Source organism: Protopterus annectens, chromosome 9.part0, assembly GCF_019279795.1.
Source record: "Protopterus annectens isolate FY-2018-M chromosome 9.part0, PAN1.0, whole genome shotgun sequence".
NCBI classification, from domain to species: Eukaryota; Metazoa; Chordata; order Ceratodontiformes; family Protopteridae; genus Protopterus; species Protopterus annectens.
Genome location: NC_056743.1, coordinates 966,981,043 through 967,002,103, shown reverse-complemented (window position 1 = coordinate 967,002,103; position 21,061 = coordinate 966,981,043). Strand labels below are relative to the sequence as shown.

Here is a 21,061-nt window from a genome sequence, read left to right as displayed (position 1 = left end):
CCCCGACTTCTTCACCCTCTTCCCCCTTCCAGGCCATCCCCTCAGAGACGCTCTAGTCCAAGATTGGCCTCTGGGACTTCTCTATGCCTTTCCACCCTTTCCTCTAATCCCACAAGAAATTTAGAAAGCAACCGCCTTGAGAGCCAAGTTGATTCTCATTGCCCCTTATTGGCCTCGACAGATTTGGTTTCCGTTCCTACATCGTTATCTTTTGGTACAGCCTTGGCATCTGGACCCAGCTCCAGATCTGTTGACCCATCAGTCAGGGCAGCTGCACCAATCCCTACATTCTCTCAACCTCACTGCTTGGTTGCTCCACTTCCGTCCTCAGCCAGGCTTCCTATGATTTCTAATCCCGTCCGGGATATCATAGTAGCTTCCCTTAAATCTTCCACCAGAAGGATTTACACTAGTAAATGGAAACGTTTCTCCTTCTGGGCAAAGGCAAGGAATATAGATCCCTTTACTGCCCCATTTTCATGCAGTCTTAGACTTCCTAGCCGAAATTTTTCATTCAGGGTCTTCTGCCTCTACAGTAAAAGTTCAGTTGGGAGCCATATCGAATTTTCATACAGGCTTATCGGACCACAATATCATGTCCAATAAGCTTTGCAAAGCTTTCCTTAAATGTGTATTTTTACTTAAGCCTCCGATCAAAGACCCTCCACCTCAGTGGGATCTTAATTTAGTCTTAACATCCTTGATTCTTCCCCCCTTTGAACCTGCGGTCTCCTGTTCATTGAAATTTCTTTCCTGGAAGACACACTTCCTAGTCGCCATTACTTCTGCTAGGAGAGTATCTGAGCTTCACACCTCCTGCATTCATCCTCCCTACTTAATCTTCCATAAAGACAGAGTTTCTCTAAGGACTAATCCATCTTTCTTACCCAAGGTGGCTTCGCAGACAAATTTAAATCAATCACTTGATCTTCCAGTTTTTTTCCCAAACTATACTAATAGAGTGGAGCAAAAGCTACATTATTTAGATGTTCACCGCCAGCGCCGATACTATTTGGATAGAACCAAACAAATAAGGAAGTCTGATCAACTGTTTTTATCGTATGCAGAAAATAAGAAAGGCCTTCCTGTTTCTAAGGTAACCTTATCTAGGTGGCTGTCTTCTGTGATTACATCTATCAACTCGGAGGCAGGGAATTAACTTCTAAGCCAAAAGCCCATTCAACTAGAGCACTAGCTACATCTACAGCTTTTCAAGCTAGACTACCGATAGACACTATCTGTGCGGCAGCCACAGGGGCCTCTCCTCATACCTTTGTTTCGCATTACAAATTGGACATTGCCTCCAGGGACAGAGCAAAATTTGGTTCCACCATTCTCAAGAGTGTTCCAATGAGCCACCCAGGATTGAGGTGCTAGGGATGCGGTCCCATCCAGCAAGAATGAAGGCGAGATTGACAACTTAACATTGAGAAGTTATGTACCTACCATAATGTTCCATGTTAGTTGTCTTCTCTCGCCGCCTTTCTTGCGTCCCACCCACCATCCCCCTAGCCTGGACAGACCGAGAAGATCTTCCCTTCCTTGAAGGGTCCTTATATATATTCCCTTGTTTCACCATCTAGGTGTCCTAGGATATATATAGTGTAGATAACGATCTTTGGGGGGTTTTATCCTTCCTCCTCCTCCTCCTTTCCAGTTGGAGGATTTTGTTTATTGGCCTATGTTAGGTTTTTCAGCTTCCAAACGAGATCTGGGGAGTTATCGCCTAGCATCATGGGATATAGGGTTGCCTTGAGCCGGTAAAATAAGCTCTCGAGCTTTAGTAAGTGGCAGAGTCGGAGCCGAGGATCGGCTCCGAACCCATCCAGCCAGAAAGAAGGCGAGAGAAGACAACTAACATGGAACGTTATGGTAGGTACATAACTTCTCATTTTCTTACATAACTGTACTTTATTGCCATTGTTGCAGCTTTTTAAGATTTGTATTTAAGTTGGCACACTTTTCTTTATCTAAAGTAGTTTTAAAAAAAAAAGTTAACAAATGTTCTTGTGGGAAATAGATGTTTACCCCAGAAGGGCAGAAATTGAATCATGAAAATGCTGCTTAGCTTCTCACACACACACACACACACACACACACACACACACACACACAAGCGTAGAGTTTAGGAGCATTGGGACCTTTAGTGAAAATATTGCTTGATATGGTATCTTGTTCAACTGCATGTTTGGCTTTTAGCTTGGGTTAAAAGGCTTTGAAAACTGAGTATTTGTTGAATATTTCAAAGGTAACAGAAGGTAGGAAGTCCTTTAAAAAATGAAATTAGCAAAAATATAAAATAAGAATTGAGGATAAAATAGTGTTTTTGGAGTCTAGTTTTTGGTCCCTAACAGGACAGTTGTCAGAGGATGTGATTGCCCAGCCCAGTCTACTTTATTTTGTGTCTGCTTCTTGTGGATGATGAGGATAGATGCCCCCCCAGAAAGCACAGGAAAAAAGTCCTTTCTCTTGCATGTTTTGACAGCATCGTTTATCATGAAAATATCCTCGAGGCAGAGCAGTCAGTGCATAACCTCCATTTCCTTTTTTATGTAATAGTGCTATTTATTGGGAGGGTTGGGAGGGTGGCCTAATGGTTAAGGTGTTTGCCTTACAAACACAAGGTGCAGGGTTGGAGTCTCACAAGACTAGGCTTACAATGGCTCGCAAGGGCAGTTAACATAGTACTAACCTATGAACCTATTAAAATGGCACTGAAGGTTCAAACTGGAGAGTTTCCTGTTTCTGAAAAGTGTACCCCCATACAGCAATTTTCCATTAATTCGTGGTAGGAGTTTGAAATGAAAGTAGAGCAGCTGTGGTTTCTGATATTCCCCAAGTTTACACAGTTCCTTCAGTGGATCGTTTAACAGTTGTGCTAGAAACATCTAGCATCTCTAGGTGATGCATCTGAGGATAGTTCTCCTGTTGCATAAGAAACTCAAGTGGTATAAAAGTTTAGTGAACTCGGTGGACATGAGTCTGTCATCTGATGTTGTTTATTTGGATTCAGTTCCTCACAGTTAAATGCCTGTTGTGGAGCAGCAGGGTGTGTCTTTCTCTGTAGATATAGATCTTTCTATATAATGTATATCTGTATCTAGGTATATATCGATATAAATATAATTGACACTGGAGGCTATTGCTGCAACAATATGGCACTGTTAGCAGTTGAGGTAGGTCAGACCTATAGTGAGTGATGTCAGAGAGGATAGCTTTTCTTGGCCACAGGGAAAGACATAAAGAAGTCAAAACGAGATGTGGGTGTCCTGCAAGTACGTTATCCTCCCTCTAGAAAAAGTGTGTTGTATGCAGTAATATTTCTGATTGTGTTAAACAAAAACTGCTGAAGCATCTGTTTTGTCTTTAATTGATTTGCATTATTCATTGCACTAAAGTATTAACTCATTAATAGGCCTAGATTGTGTAATGTTGTCTAAACCTGCTGCAATTTAGTAATGCATTTTGTAGTACTTTCTTTACAGCCTCCAGCAGCTGCAAAGGGGTTGACATTTGTTTTGCATATAGTATGCATTATTTGGAGTGATCAAAAAAGTCTGATCTCCTGTATCCATATTACTGTGATAGCCTTCTCTACAGCATTAGATTGTAAAGGAGTTCTGCATTTAGTCAAAAACGGATCAAGATTCACTTTTCATTCTTTCTCACTTGAGTCCAGATCCGATCATCAGATCTGACTAGGCTGCATTTAGCAGAGTTTGGATCCAACTCTCGAGCTCCTCCCTCTACCCGTAATGCCCTACTCCATCCCTCTTGCCTCAGATCTCGTTTTCTGCCTTCATAAACAAATGCAGGTTTTACACTCTAACACCTTTACTAGTATTGTGAATTTTAGTTATTTTGTATTACTACATTTTTGATTACTATTTTCCTCCCTCGCTCTAGTTTTCGCTGGTTGTCAGGGTTATTTGGCTTTCCTTTTCCTTTCCCTTTCTATACTGTTTCATAGTACTCTGCCTCTACCATTGTTGGTATTGTTTTCCCTCTCTTAACCTTCTCTTTTGATATTTCTGTCTGTCATAGTTGGTAGTTTTTTCCCCTGTTTAACCAAAAAAAAAAATGCTTAAAATGTTTTTTTTTATAGTGTTTTTCTTTACTCATTAAAGAAATGTCTGACAAACCCCAACAGGCTTTAAGAAATGCACTTCTTGTGGGCAGAAGTTCCCAAACTTGGATGCCCACAAGAAGTGCATTTATTGTCTGAAAGCTGGGCACTTGGGTACGTCATACAGAATCTCCTCCACATTTTACCCAAGAGCGCTGGCCGACAGAAAGAGTAAGATTATTTTAAGGAGGTCATCTTCCCTCTTCCACTCCAGGGGCTCAAACCTCTACCAAACCTGGCAAGTTTGCTCCTCTGGAGCAACAAAGCTTTCTCCTCGAAATCCCCTAGGTCTTCGTCAGAGCTGCCAGCAATGACTAGGAAACTCTCTGGTCCAACCCCTCTAGATCTGAAAATTTTTCTACATTCAGATCTGAAACCTTCTGATCCTAAGGCTTGGGCTCCAACAGGTCCCCCTTGGATCCTGAGTAATCTATTCCGAAGCTGGGTACTTCCTTTAGGTATGCTGTGAAGCCAATTTCGCCCATTTTGCCTGCTCAGCTTCTGTAAACACAACAGAAGCATTCCAGGTTGCCTTCCAGCTCTTCCTCTAGGCCCTCCAGAAGCTTGTTGGAAGCAAATGTGGATAGAACGATGCAAAAGTTGCTCAGATCCAAATGGGGGTCTTACAAGCTGTTTCCCCTATCGGATCCATGAGTATGCCCGTTACATCTAAGACCGTTTCTCCTTCTCTGATCCATCCAGCGGTTTCAGAGCCCAAGGATCTGAGATCCCAGACGGACTCTGTTGGATCCGAGGAAAGTTTATTCCTCCATTCTGACTCTCTCCCTGACTGGTTCTGTACCAGTAGTCTCTGATCAGAATGGGTCTCTGAGCCGAACTGTCTGATCCAAGGGGGATAGGTTCAGCTTCATTTTTGTGGGATCCATCCTTTCCCCTTGGAGCTTTGGCCCTAGACAGTTTGGATCGGATTCTCCTCTTCAGGCTGTGATCTGAGGTGGTGTAGATCTACCTTCTTCGTAAGCTTTGGGCACAAGGGGGCAGATCAGGGCTTTTCCTGGTCCCTCTGCCTTAGAGGTGGTAGAAAGGGATTTTTCTCTTATTGGTTCCAAGCTTTGTCTGTCAGACCTAATCCACAGGGACAGCCAGTTCCATCGATTCTTCCAGTGGAGGAGCTTCCCCTCTCTTCCAATAACTGTCCAGGAGATCCCACTGAAGATGTGCCCTGGAAGAGAACATGTAAGAAGAGATGCATTGACTTCCCATGAGATCTGTTATGGAAGACCTATGGAGAGGCATACCCCAGGTCACCACTGGTTGGCATCTCCTTTGGAGATATTCTATTGATCCTGAAGCAGAAGGGTGTTTGGTTGTCCAAACCCCCTCTCACAAAGAATCTGTGTTCTTGGAGGTTTTGGCCTGTCTACATCTTGGGTAACTTTCCCTGTGGATGAACTTATTGATCTAGTTTCCTGCCGGGCATGGAAGGAGCTGGATACTGTTGAGCCCACCCCCAAGTGCCCTGACAAGTTTTTGGCTCTACCTGCAGACCAATCCCACTGAAGCAAATGAGTCCCAGTCGATGCTATAGTGGTGGTGGCAGCCAATATGAAAGAACTAGCTGAACGGAACTGTTCTGTCCATTTGCCTAACAGGGAGTCCAGAGTATTGGACAGTTGTGGGAATAGTGTTTTCCTCAGCTACTTTTTTTCTGACGTTAATTATGTGGTGCAGTTTACTAGGATTCAGAGAGATTAGGATAAAATCAGATACTCAGAGTCCATGTCTGCTGAGGATTCCAAAAGGACGATCTGTCAACTGGCCACTCTTTAATCTATTTCAAACGCTGTGAGGTTAATCTCTCTCACAGCTGAAGGGACCTCACAGGTAGCAGGTTCAGGCATCCTCATAAGGAGACATGCCTGGATGCGGCTATGCGACTTTTTGGAGCCCTTTAATATGTCTTTTGTTAATACCCCATTTAATGGCACTTCCTTATTTGGGCCACTAGTAAAAGATGTGCTTACCCACAACAAAGGAGGAAAGACCCTGTCTGCCATCGGGATCAAGTTTTCTACACCTCAATGGACCTTTTTAGAAACCAGAGAGGTGGTAAGAAAATGTAGTGCCATAAATCCCAGGGACCTTTCCAGGATTCGCATGGGGAAAATTCCTCCAGAGGCAGAGGGGGAAATTTTAATGGTAGACATCACCTTTAGAGGCAGAGGGGGCCCACAGAATCAGGGCTTTAGAGATTATTTTTTCAAGCTGGCCCTGTTAGTGCTCTTGAAGTGCTACCAAACTGTCCAATTCTGGAGGCAGTTGGGAGTCTGTTCTCTGCACCTAGATGCTTGGGCAAACATCACAAGATATTTGAGTGCTAAGAATAACATCTGGAGGTTATTGCATGCCATTGTCCTTTCTTTCTCGTTGTCAAAGGAAGAAACTTCCCAATATTCCACCCAGTCAGAGAAAGGCCACAGCACAAGAAGTACAAAAGCTGCTAGAAAAAGACTCATCCAGAAGGTCCCACATGACTATATAGGATTTGGAACTTATTCACGCTTTAGTGCCAAATAAAACAAATAAAACCTCAGACCCATTTTAGCTCTAAGAAAATTGAACCACTATGTAAAGAAAGCAAAGTTCCAAATGGTCATGGGGTTCAGTCCATCCTGCCTCTTCTGCACAAGGACGACTGGATGTGCTGTGTAGATCTTCAGGAAGCGTAACCTATTTATTTATTTATTTATTTTATTTTACATTTGTTGACTGGGCTGGTCTAACTGGAATACAAATCCATTTTCAGTAGAGGCCCAGGGAGAAAAGCTCCAACACTAGCACAATGTATACAGTGAAAGTTGTCACAATTCAGAGAATTATCAAAATAGACAGGCGATCCAGAAGACATCTCTTGCAGCGTGGAGCCACTCATTACCAGATCAGAGCTTTGCCCTTTGGACTCACCATGGCCCCCAGGGTCTTTACCAAATGCATGGCAGTAGTCACAGCTCACTTCAGACTGAAGAGATTCCAAGTGTTTCCATATCTAGATGACCGCCTCCCAACCAAGCATCAACTTCAACATGCCAGGGAATATTTGCTCCAGATTTGTGACACTTTGGACATTACACTGAATCTTGCCAAATCAAAATTTGCACAAGTTCAGAGCCTGGAATTCATTCACTCACTGCTACAGGGTAGCTCCTTCCCTGCATTAACGACATCCAGTCCTGGCTTCAGGTGTGCAATCTGTCTGGGTCTCCCCTAGACTATTAGACCCACATACCTGCCCCCGAGCCTGACTGCATGCACACAAGGTACTGCAGTATCAAAATCATTCCCTAACAAGACATCTGCAGGGATATCCTCAAACACACCTACTTGCTTGCATACTTTTCCACCCATCCAGTTAAGATGAACCCTGGCCAAAGGCATTTGGAATGGGATCCTTCCTAAAACTGTGACTGGAGTGGACTGCCCAAAAATGTACTGCTCCTCTTCAACCACTGCAGGCTTCGCAATGGTTATATCAGAGGCTGTGTCTGTCTTGGCAGTGGCCTGTTACAGATCCACCAACACTGGATATAAACTCTGGTCGTTTAATACCCCTGTTGTCTCCAGGCAACTTACCACTGGCATTCTGTTATTTCCACTTACTGGCTCCCCCACCGTGCCTCCATGGACATCTATATGCTACATTGCCCCACTGGTTGCATTTTAAACATTTAACCCTTGATCCTGACTGTGTACCTGAACTAGTTGCTTCCCATGTTACTGGCAGACTCTGTTGGAGTGATGTAGGCTGCCCATCATGGGTTCCCTTACTGGGTAGCCCTTTCCTGTGCATTGATACCTAGCTTGCTAGATGTAGCTCTCCTTTTTTCCCCCAACTCATCTGCAGAGTTGCATTCCCTGTCTGCCAGCCAGATTCTCATGTCCTCAGGCAAAGTGCCAAGGACTTGCTTCCTCACCAGAAGGCCTGTCAGCCCTTGAAAAATGGTGACCTGACACCCATTCAGCCAGTTTGAATTCTTCACTGCAGTAGCCACACCCCCTACCGCCATTCTCCTTATATATAGTGCTTAGTTCAGCAATATAATCCCATAACACTTTCATCTGCCTTGCATCTGTGCTGAAAAACTTTTTTCTGTAAGCTTGAGGTGTTAACTTAAAACGTAACAAATGGTGCTTCACTTTTTCATAATTTAAACAAACAGTATTAGACAATTTAGAAACAACAGTTACAGCTTTACCATGGAGTAAGGTGGTGAGGAACTGTACCCTGAGCCCCCTTGGTCCACATTATACTGTTTGCATGCTCCTTCAAACATATGAATAAAACTATCAAAATCACTTTCTTGGTACTGAGGAAGAGGTTTACTGACCTTTATTGCATCTGGGGTACGGGTTACTCCCTTCTCTATTACTTTCATGACCCTGGAGAAGTCAGCATTTCCTTTTCATGTTGCCTTCTCTTCAGCTTCTGGACATGTCGGGGTCTCTCTTTCTTCAGCCTCCAAATTCCACATTCGCTCTGCTGATTTCTAATTCCAACCATTTGGCCTCCATTTCAAGTTTCTTAACTCCAGACGAGTTTTTAAGTCCTCTGAGGAAAAGAACTGTCCTGTTCTGAGAGCTGCAAGTCCCCATCAACAGAGAGCTGCAAGTCCCCATCAACAGACTGGTTATCCTCCTGGTTGCTGACCTGTGCTGTAGCTTTGATTTAAGGCTGCAATCATTTCCCCTTTAGTCCGGTTGGCATGCCGCTGTCCTTTGGCTTGCCACATTTCAGCCAAATGGTTCCTTGTCAGCTTGCAGTAATCCTCTGCTGACATCCTTGCCTGCTCTCCCTGATGAACCAAGGTAACAAAAAGTAAATAAATAAAACTAATGTGATATGAAACTGAATGTCTAGTTAGTGACAACTGTGTACAGACTACAGAAATTCAATATCCACATCACTGCTCAGCAGTATGTGAGCATGTGATGATCCGACCACTGCCAACCAAAAAATGTGATGCCCACCACTGCTACCAATATGTGTCCCCATGCTGGGCCAGTAATCCAGGAGCCTGAGTCCTCACCACTGACACTGGAGAGGGACATGTAGTTGGAGTACAAATGGATACACTCAGTATTTCCAGATTCAGACCTATCTGCATCAAGTACCATTTCCCTTAAGAGCACACAGGGAGCACACACAGCTTGGGGTCTGGATGTCTCAATATCTGTATCGCAACTGCTCCACAATAAGACTCCCCACTTGTATAGATATAGGGTTAGGTCCTCAGCTAAGTGTCCAAGCCATGTCCTCCAGCACCCTCTCTTTTAACCCAGTGCTTCGTGTCTGTGCCCCAAGTAGCTGACACACACACACCTTAAGATTTAATTTTCACGCACACATGCCTGGGACCTTTTTTTACACCCAAGTTGTTTCAGAGCTTACAGCCATCAGTTTCTATTTTTTTTTTCTTTCCGTAATCTAAAAACAAGGGATAAAAGATTCTGCACATTCTGGATGTGCGCATGCAACTCTGGTACTAAATTGGTAGAACCAAGTCTTTGAGGAAGACTAACCTGCTCTTTGTTTCATAGTTTCTGTTTTGGGAGTATAGAAGGTCATCCTTTGTCTCAACAGACTTTTTCCAGATGGCTGTCCTCTGCTTCTGTGTTTTGTTACTCTCATCAAAAATGTATTCTAGGCTGTGTTAAGGCACATTTTGCTAGAGCTTTAGCTTCTACAGTGGCATACTGGAAAAGGATGGACTTCAAAGTATTTTACAGGTAGAAACTTGGTCCTCCATCCATACACTTGCAAAGCATTACAAGCTGGATTCCTTTTCCAGGACCAGGGCTGGCTTTGCTAGGACCTTTCTCCACGAACTCCTGGACATGTCTCCCTTGTACTCCTATGAGGCTGGATAAGCTACCATAGTCTTACCCCTAGGCTACTGCAGCAGTGAGAATGATGAATATACTACAATTGACTTTATTTTTAAAAAGTTTGAATTCTTCACTGCAGTAGCCACACCCCCTACCGTCATTCTCCTTCTATATAGTGCTTGTGCAATGTTTTTAGTTTATATTTGTATTTATATATTTTTATGTTTTGTTTAAAATAAATTCCTCATTTCCTTTAGAGGTACAAGAAAGTCCCGAAGATATTTGTCATTCTGGCTGTTTATATAGCTCCCTCCAAAAGAGGTTCATAAGCAGCTAGAGGGCCAGTGTGGGAGGTAATGAAACTCTCTGAAGCTGGCCAGTCGCTGTGTCCTTGGCAGGATGCAATGAATAGGCTACAGCTGAAGTGAAGAATTCATACATCTACTGTTAAGTGCAACTTACACAACTGTATTTTTCTTTCCAAGCAGAAAGACCGCTGTTATTTATTTTTAATTCTGTTTGCGCTTACATTTTGTAGTATTGTTTTTCTTGTACGCCCAAGCAGAGCCTGAAAATGGGCCAAGGGTATCAGTGTTCTACCCCCATTTAACAAAAATGGATCAATAAGTTTTTTTTTTCCTATTTAGATTACACTGGGAAGGGCAACAAAAGATAACCAGATTGATGTTGACCTGTCACTGGAGGGACCCGCATGGAAGATCTCAAGGAAGCAAGGTAATCAGAACTGAGGATTTTTTAAAGACAAATTCCTGATGCGGTTTCCTTTGACTGCTCATTCTAATATTTGAACAGAATGAATTATGGTATTGATATTGTCATTTTTCTGTACAGCAAGATGTTTTGTGTTTCACTGTTGCAGTCATCACACTTGGGTTATCCTGTCAGGGGTAGCCCTCAGCCGGCCCGAATACCATAGGCTTAGTATTTCTGTTTTGGTTGCTTTCACTTCAAGACTGACGTCAGGTCATCAGTGGTATAAAAACAGGCAGCCGACGCCATTACATCAGTCTTTCTTGCTGAGGAGCCAGAAGCAGTTTGCACGAGTGCCGGTCAGCCGCTACCTGAGTTTTCGCTTCCGAAATTGAAGTTGAAGTCTTCTAAAGCTAAGTACCCTGTTGGGGATCCTTTTTTCTCGCTCTAGCCGATGTCAGAAAAAGTTAACAATTGTCTCGCCTGTTGAAAGCAAATACTACACTGAGATTTCCATTCTTACTGCGTCACCTGTTTAGGCCCAGACCATGACGTACCTCTCTGCCGGTTTTGTGCTTTGTTCAACGCCTGAACTATTCATCATCGGGCCCTTATTGTAGCTAAATGCTTTTGTTCTCTATCTCCATATTCTGAAATGACTTCTGTAAGCTATCTGACTACAGATCTTCTGAAAAAACGTAAGGATAAAGATAGAGACTGACCGCACAGGTCCAAAACTACTGCCGAGACCTCCCGTTAAGCTAGTCGCCAGTTTGCCGGTACTCTGTGAGGTGCTTTTGCAGCCCCTGATGCCCGCTTCAATGGATTTGAAGGCCGCTACCGAGACTTGTTAGGAGTCGTTTATGCTGCAAGACTCTTCTTTGACTACGGAACCTGCGGATGTCTCTACCTTGGATGGGTCCGGAGCTGCTGTGCAGGCACCAGCTTCTGAGGAAGTTCTTCGCACTGCTGATATTAGACACAAACCAACTTCTTTTGCATCTTCAGTTCTTTATAAAACTACCCAGTTTCCAAGGCCAAGAGTACGAGCTATGCCTAAAAAACCGACAACCCAAACTCCAGCGCTTGCTTTCTTGCCACAATCACAGATGCTTAAAATGGCAGAAGACCTTGTCATCCTGATTAGGGGAAGCCAGCCTTCCCCTGCTAAAAGAAAGACCTCCCCAGCAGCTTTATCTAACCATGAGTCTGACGACCCTGAGATTTCTGAATATGAAGACATGCCCTTATCTGCCTATGAAGATTCAGATGCAGAGGAATCCATTCCTTCTACCTCCCCTCCAGGGGATTTTTCTTTTGGTGAAACCCTGCATACTTTGAGAGGGCATTTCCATTGGGAATGGCAGGATTATCCTCAGTCCAAAAAGCGACTCAAGGAATTTCTAGATTTACCACAGCACAGAACCTTTGCTATCCCTCCTGCTCTGGATGATGTGGATGATGTCTTTATGGAATCCAGTCTAACTCCTGATACTTTACGCCCTGCTCCCCGGAAACCTGACAGATACTACAGTGTCCCTGACTCTCGCAAAGTTATTTTCAAAAATCCTGCTGCTGACCCAGAGGTAATCTCCCAAGGACCTAAAGGAATAAAAGCAACTGCAGCTAAGAATCCCACCCCCTTGGACAGGGATTCCCAAGCTTTAGACAGATGGGGTAAAAAAGAAAAGTATACACTTCTGCAACTCTTGACATTAGAGCATTAAGTTGTCAGTTCCACATGCTGAAATGCCAGCAATATACTATGGAACTTATTAAGCAAAAATTATCTACCTTTCCTGACTGTGCAGAAAATAAAGAATTACAGGAGCATATGCATTCTGCAAGCCAAGTCAGCAAGCATACCCTGCAATGTGGGTTTGCCCTAGAAGCATCTTGCAGGGCAGCAGTCACAGGTTCTGTACTTAGAAGGCATGCCTGGCTTAAGGAGCAGACCTTGCCAGACCGTGTCAAATAAAAATTATTGGACGCACCTCTGAACAAGGACAATCTGGTTGGCACCAAAGCAGAAAAGGTTTTAAAAAAAGATGGAAGAAAAAGCTAAGTCTGTGCAGACAGTCAAAGATTTTTTGCAAGTGCAGCCTCCAAGATTCAGTAGGCATTGCCCCTCAAAACATTGGTCCTTTCCAGCCCCCTCAAGGCTACCTCAAACTAGACCTAGGAGAAACAGACCCCCCCCCCAGACTACAGTCTCAAGGTATGCAGAGATCAAAGCAATGGAGTGCATCCACTTCTAAAACAGGGAGAGCTAAGCCACCCCCTTATGGAAAGAATTCACAAGGACTTCTCACCTCCTCCCCTCATCTCAGCCCAGTTGCTCGTGCCCCTAGGAGGAAAACTTGCCCACAATGCAAAAAACTGGATCTCCATCACCAACGATCGATGGGTCCTCAACATAGTATCCCAGCGGTACAAATTTTATTTCCACACGCTGCCAACCCCAAAAGGGTTCCCAGACCACCTTCCAAACCAGTGAGTAGAGGCACAAAACCAAGTTCAATCCATGCTCTCCATGAGGGCAATTCAGCCAGTTGCTGCAGAACAGATGGACAAAGGTTTCTATTCCAGACTTTTCCTGGTACCCAGAAAAGGGCACCTGATGCCCAATCTTAGATCTGTCCATTCTAAACACCTTCCTGGTGGTATCAAAATTCAAAATGCTTACCGTACAGCATCTTCTCCCTATGCTGTTCAAAGATGCCTGGTTTGCCACCCTAGACCTAAAGGAGACCTATCTGCACATCCCAATCAGGAAGTCCTGCAGGAAATATCTACATTTCGGGGCAGGATCTATACATTATCAGTTCTCTGCACTTCCCTTTGGCTTATCCACTGCTCCTAGAGTTTTCACAAAATGCCTGGCTCCAGCCATTGCCTATTGCAGACAGAGAAATATTCAAATTTATCACTACTTGGATGATTGCCTGATACAGGCAGACAGTCAGGAAAAGCTGTTGCAGCACCTGAAATTTGTAAAGGACCTTCTAACCTCCCTGGGGTACGCTATCAACGAAAAGAAATCCAAACTAGTCCTCAGTCAAAAAATTGTATTCCTGGGAGCAAGCTTGGACACAGCATCCCAGATGGCATTCCTTGCTCCAGAAAAACAAGCCTGTCTGACAGGCTAATTCTCTCAGATGGCCACCAGACCCCAGTTATCCGCAAGGAAAATCCTGTAAACTCTAGGGTTAATGACCTCCTGCATTCTACTAATTCCATATGCCAGACTGCATATGAGGAAACTTCAGTGGTACTTAAAAAGGCTTTGCCAACATTCTCAGGACCTGGAAACCATCATGCCTATGATACCTTGTCTAAGGAAAGAGTTCCTTTGGTGGGCAGTAGCATGCAACCACAACAAGGGGCTTCCCTTTACACAACCCCATGCCACCCAGACCCTAACCACAGATGCATCAGACTATGCCTGGGGTGCACATCTGGACGACGGGTGGATTCAGGGCCACTGGAGCCCAAACCAAATTCATCTGCACATCAGCCAAAAAGAGATGCTAGCTGTTCAGCACACTGATAGCTTTCAGATACCTACCCTCTCCGGGACTTCTACTAATCAAAGCCCACAACACCACAGTGATGTAGTACATCAACAAGCAAGGGGGAGCCCACTCTTACCCACTCTGCAGGCTAGCCGTGATCCTTTGGAACACAGCCTCAGCCATGCATATTCACCTGCAAGCTCAATTCCTGCCAGGAAAACAAAACTCTGTGGCAGACAACTTAAGCAGAAATCTCCACACGAGTGGCACTTAAACCACAACATCTTCAGCCTTGTGACCCAGAAATGAGGTACCCCGAAGGTGGACCTATTTGCCTCTCCCTACAACCACCAACTCAGCAAATTCTGCACCAGGGAACCTCACAGCAAGGCTTGGAAAGTGGATGCCCTATCCTTCCAGTGGGCAAACCTCTCAATCTTTGCATTTCCCCCCTCTACCTCTTCTTACAAGAGTATTACTCAAGATAAGGGAAGAAAGACCAAGGGCAATCCTGATTGCCCCAGACTGGCCATGCCAATGCTGGTACCCACTATTGCGCAGTCTGTCACCGTTGCCTCCATAGCACCTCCCCCAGATTCCAACTCTTCTGACTCCGCAGGAGGGACAGTTCTTGCATCCGCAATTGCAGACCCTGAACCTTGCAGCCTGGCTTATTCCTTGACTTCTCCTCCAGTAGCCAGCTTAAGCAAACAGGTGCTGGATGTCATACGTGAAGCCAGACGACCCAGTACTAGAAAATCCTATGCTGACAAGTGGAAAAGGTATTGTTCCTGGATCCAGACTAAAGGAGTTGATCCAGCACAGCCCTCCTTACCTCTCATCCTGGATTACCGAGCAGACCTATCCACGGGGGCCTATCCTTCTCTTCCAACAAGATCCATGCCTCTGCCATCTCTGCTCACTACAGCACTGAGCCACCTCTCTTCTCACTCCCTCTCATCAAGCAGTTCCTGAGAGGGGCTAACAACTTAAGACCACCAAGAAGGGCCCCGTACCCCTGCTTGGGACCTTAACTTTGTGTTGGAAAAGCTCACGCTTACCCCCCTTTGAGCCTGCAGCGTCAGCAGAGTTAAAATTCCTCTCTTGGAAAACAGCCTTACTTCTGGCCATCACTTCAGCTAGAAGAGTGTGAGCTACAAGCACTTATGGCTGTGGAACCCTTCATCATTTTTCATGCTGATAGGGTCTCCCTCAGGGCTAACCCAACTTTCATGCCTAAAGTGGTGTCCCGTGTGGCTCTCAACCAATTTATTTGCTCAACTTTTTCCATAATCCTCAAAATAAAGGGGAAAGGATCCTGCACTCTTTAGATGTGCACAGATAGCTCAGATTTTACATTGATAGGACTAAGCCCTTTAGGAAATCTGACCAGTTACTAGTCAGCTTTGCACCAGGGGCAGAGGGCAAGGCCATATCAAAACAAGCCATCTCCAAATGGATAGCACACTGTATCCATTTCTGTTACAAACACCATGGGAAACCACCCCCTCAGGGCATCAGAACACATTCCACTAGGGCAACCTCAACCTCTACAGCCTTTCTCAGAGGAGTCCCTACCAGGGACATTCTGGAAAGCTGCAGCTTGGAGTTCTGTTCATACATTCAAGCATTACCACGTGCCTATCTTTTCCAAATCCAGGGCAGGCTTTGCAACCGCAGTCTTGCAGAGCATACTAGCCAGCCCCAACTCTTGACTGCCTCCACCCATTCCTCAGCTTTGGGAATCAACCCAAGTGTGATGACTGCAACAGTGAAATGCGAAGAACATGGTACAGTTGTGTACACTTATAAATGTAGATGCTTGAATGTATTCATTGTTGCAGTCCTGGTTTCCCACCCTCCAGCCCCCTTGTGTCTCTCTCTTTCACTCCTTTCAGGATGATTGGTATTTACTTTTTACTGGTGGTGGTTTTCCACAATACCTTAGCTCCTTATTTGGGGGCTCCTTACATTTGGGGCAAGAAAAACAGATGCAATGGTGGCGTCTGCCTGTTTTTATACCACTGACGACCAGTGCCGGACTTAGCCGAAATGGTGCCCTAGGTGAAGTAGTGCTCCGGCTCCCATTAAACCCCACCCACACCACAGTCATGAAACACCCCTATTTGAGCCACACCCGCAGGGGCACTCCCCAAAAAAGCCACTCCAGTCATTTCCTTAAATTATTTAAATGCATCGAAAGAATAACTGCATTACAAGGAATCTTTAACTACAACTACTTCTGCATAGTATTTTCTACTTTAAATACGAGACCAGATCACGGTCAAATAGGGCCCTAGGCAGGGTAATAGACTGCCCCCTGAGAGCAGCCACTCCTTCAGCAATTCCCTCCCCCCAGCAGCAGCCCCCTCTTCAAGCCATTCCAATGTTCCATTATTTGATTTTCTCACCAGTTACCATGCGTTTTGTTCTCTTATTTGCTTCTACAGTCATTACAGATATTGAAATAGCACAAACACAGGTAGCCATTTGCTAAACAATACGGTCTCGCAATGAAAACAGACTTAGCATAAGCAGTAAACTTCTCTGCCCTTGAAGTTCACATTCATTGAAATGGAAAAATTCATATTCATTGAAACGGGCATGGAAACGCACATTCATAGAAAATGCATCTGGCCAGTGAAGAATTGTTTACCTGTGGGCCGTTTTCAAAATAGACTCCTTGCACACATTTTTTAGGGCCATGCATCTGTGTATTTGTTCTTCGATTCACCTTCCGGATTGCACTGAATTATATTCCTTGTATAATACAGCACTACTTGTTAGAAAGTGTTTTAAATTTGTAGTTTTAAACATTCTTTTAATAAGCAATGAAACAAAACGTATGAACCAATAACTACTCATTTCAGAAAATTTCAACCATAAAAGGCCACTCAAGACTTCAGTCATTATAATCCACCAATATTACTCCATACTCACAATCTCTGTAAATATAAAATCATCTGAATTCCACATTAAATAAATTTGTACCTAGTGAAGAGGTTGCTACCAGCAAAACAACTTCACATATAGGTTCATAGATTGGTACTAGGCTATCAGCCCTAGGGCCTATACAAGCCTAGCCATAACAGTTCCCTGGATATTTCTTCCCCCAATATTTACTTCCCTGGACCCCTGTCTAGCAGGGCGACTGACATGATCCCTGGGGCGAATTTCATATCTCCCATGCAATCGTCAAGGTTCCTTTTGAAGAGGGCCAAGGAGGTGCTCTGCTTGACATGTATGGGCAGTCTGTTCCAGAGTATGGGGGAGTCTCTGGGTCAGGAACCTATCCCTCCAGCATGTTTTGTTCATTGTGATGACATGGTTTAGATCCCTGGAGCCGTGTGGCTTTGAGGGATTGGGATTTCTTTAAGTGGAGCATGTCCAACAGCTCAGGGTTTGACATGGCCCTCTATGTTAAGCAGAGATTGCCTCTGAGTAGACGATATGCCACAGAGTATAGTTGGAGTTTTTTTAGACTGACTTTATAGGACATCTGCTTTAGGCCTGTGATTTTTTTTAGTGAGGTATTTCTGTGACCTTTCCAGCTGTTGCAGATGTCTTGTGAGGTACATACCAAACTGGGCATTGTACTGTATAATGGGTCTAATGAGGAATGAGTACAGTAGGACAATGACCTCCTTGTTTTCTGGATGAAAAGCCCTTAGTGATTAGGTGTACCACATAGAAGGATTTCCTGACTATGGCGATGTGGTTATCGAAGGTGAGACCACTGTCCACCTGTGTCCCTAAGTCTCTCATCACACTTTCAGTGTTTAGTGTACTGCCCCCTATGTGGAAATTCATGGGTACATGGTTTTTCCAAAGGGGATAACTATGCATTTCTTGGCATTAAGCTTGAGCCCATGGCTCTGCCACCAAACATCTGTTTCTGTGAGGCCCTTTTGTAGAATATCAACATTTGGGGATTCAATAATGGCTCCCAGTTTGCAGTCATCTGTGAACTTAGCCAGAGTCCCTTAGTGTTGGCCTGTACTTCAGAGAAGTAGAAGCCAAAGAAGAGCAGTCCCAGGACTGAACCCTGAGGTACTCCACTTGTCTAGAGCTGGATATGGAGTCAGCTACGTTTACAGTCTTGGTTCTGTCAGTAAGCCAGTTGGCAACCCATAGAGTGACTTAGGGATTTATGCCCAATTTAGTAAGTTTATCTATGGTTCCAGAGTGGGGAATGGTGTTGAAGGCCTTGGCAAGGTCCAGATGGGCTGTGTGGACTGCCTTACCCACATCCACAGTTATGGAGACTGATTCGAAGATGTCAAGTCAGGTTCAGGAGACCAGATCGGCCCTTTACAAACCCAAACTGGGTGGGGTCCAGTGTTTAAAGGTTGCCAATGTTTTTGTTTGAGTTCCATGATAATGCTTTCCATGACCTTGTAGATCAGGCTTAGACTGATGGGATGGTAGTTTCTAGGATCCAAGGTGGGATCCCCCCTTATGGAGTGGGATAACTGTAGCTGTGCGCCACTCAGTGGGCACGAAGCCTGAGGTGAGGCTATGATTAAACATGACACTTAGGTGAGGTGCCAGTTTATTTTGTAGTTCATGTAGTACACAGCCCGTGATGCCGTCTGGACCAGTGGGTGATGTATTCTTAGCTTTGGAGAGTGCGGTTTCTACCTGTGTGGCCGTGATTACTGGAATTTTGCAATTTTTTGGTATTGAGATGGGCCCTTTAGGGGGTGAGAGGGGGGGTGAAGTTTGCACTAAATCGAGCTGCCAGTACATTGGCAATATCCTTGGGATCAGTATAGTTAGTGGTGGTGCTGCGGTAGCATTGTCGCCTCACAGTAAGACGCTGTCCGGTTTGATTCTCAGCTATAGCGTCATCTGCGTGGAGACGTGCGTGAATGGGCGTACCTTCGTTGAAGGTTGTGCGTCAGGGCTGGTAACTCGGCACATAAAAATCAATTACCAATTAATAGCGGACCGGAGTTCCTCTGTGACGACCCCTAACCGGGAAAAGCCGAAAGACACAAACAAACTTTTGTAACTCAGAGCAGATCTGAGCATTGCCATTTAGATTCTTGACATAACTGTAGAATGCCTTGTGGTTTTTTTTGGAATCTTTGACAATTTTATTTTCGTAACTAGCTCTGGAGGATTTTGAGGGATCTCAGCTTCTTACTGTGGCTGGTAAGGGAGTTTTTTGCATCCTGGGATTTTCCTCTTTTTTGCAACAGTTTCTTCCTTCTGTTGTATAGTTTGTTTATGGCAGGAGACCACCAAGATTGGCTTCCTTTTTTTGGAGGAGAGCATCTTGTCTCTATTTGGGATGGCACGATTCATGCACGAGTGATGTGCTTGCACATTGCCTTAGTGTAGGATTCAGCAGTCTAACTTTCAGCTCCCGTCTGCATGGGTGTCATGAATTTTGTCACTTCTGACTTAAGTAGTATGAAGTTGGCTTTGGGGAAGTTTTTTTTACGGAGGTTTCCGTACTGGGGGATGGGATGTGTATACTAAGGGTGATTTACTTATGGTCAGATCTGACCAATGAGGGGGTGACCACTGATGTGGAGCATCTATCGCCCATGTTGGTAATGACCAGGTCTGGGATATTAGAACCCCTGGTCCAATCAAGGGCATTGGAATGTGTGAATTCCAAGAACCGTTGGTAAAAGGTGTTGGCACTGAAGTAGTTTTCGCAGTTAATGGCAGGGTAATTAAAATCACCCAGTATTAGGTTGTTTGGTTGTATCTTAATATTTTCCAGTATGTTTAGAAAGGCGTAGTGAGAATCTTGGGGCATGGTGGGGGATCTGTAGCAAGCTACAGTTTGGATTACAGTCTTACCTAGTGTTAGTTGCACTTGGAGAATTTCAGATGCATTGTGTTGGGCAACTAGCCTGGAGGTGTGAATACCCTTGGTGAATATGGACACTCCTCCACCTTTAGTGTTTCGGTCTTGGTTTGGTGGCCGAAAAGTGTGGTAAGAGTTGTAGCCTGGTATTACAGGGGGTGCTCTCTGGAGCCTTGAACCAGGTCTCAGTTACTGAACGGATATCTATGTTTGAGTGCCTAGAGAGAGTGCATTTTGAGATTTAGACTTCTAGCATTGAGTAGCATTACCTTCAGATTTTGCATGCTTGTATCTGTTACAGTGGTGGTTTCATCCTTTGAACCTTGCCTAAAAAGGCACTATAGGGGTGCCAAGAGCTTTGGCCAGTAACCTGAATCCCAGGGGTGACAGGTGCAGACCATCTCTGGCAAAGCATCATGGTTTGTTGATCATGTCGTCCCAGGCAGACAAATACTGGATCCCCTTTAACTCCAGAAGCTTAGCCAATTGTTGAAGTCCATCATTTTGTCCTTATACTGTGATATCATTCTGGGCGAAGGCAGGATGCTACTCGGGACTAGGGTCATACCTGCCTGGACCACATGATCCGAGAGCTCTTCCATGTCTCTCTTCATGTAGTCCAGAGAGGTACATCTCAAATCATTCACTCCAATGTGGACAATGACAGAGTCATATTTGTTTTATCTACAAATTCAGTGCCTGCTTTCCTTGAATTAATTGCCTATATTGCATTAAAAAATTGGTAAGTTGGTAATATTGCAGTAGGAAATGACCAACAACTTCATAGTTACAAACCCATTTTAACATAGCGAGACAGCTTTAAAAAAAGCAACGGAGATCTTGCTTACTCACGTTGCACTCAACTCTGATGTACTGCATAAGCATACGCATGCGCAGTACATCAGAACTGTAGCAGAATACCAGACAGCTGCGGAAGAGGTGGTCTGTTTCACCCTATGCTGAACCAGCACATAAGCGTGTTTTCCAGGTTCTGTGAAAACAAAATCAGATCCACCCTCTACCAAAAAACCCCATACCAGT

At 44.5% G+C, this 21,061-nt stretch overlaps 1 protein-coding gene across 1 annotated transcript in view; it reads left to right on the top strand.

The window, feature by feature from the left end:
• The window catches only part of MCRS1 (microspherule protein 1), a 1,081,536-nt gene that overhangs the window by 491,842 nt on the left and 568,633 nt on the right, over positions 1–21,061 (top strand). Inside the window, exon 16 of the mRNA XM_044083711.1 lies at positions 10,618–10,705. Coding sequence (XP_043939646.1) covers positions 10,618–10,705 — 88 coding nt within the window. The remainder of the gene's footprint in view (positions 1–10,617; positions 10,706–21,061) is intronic.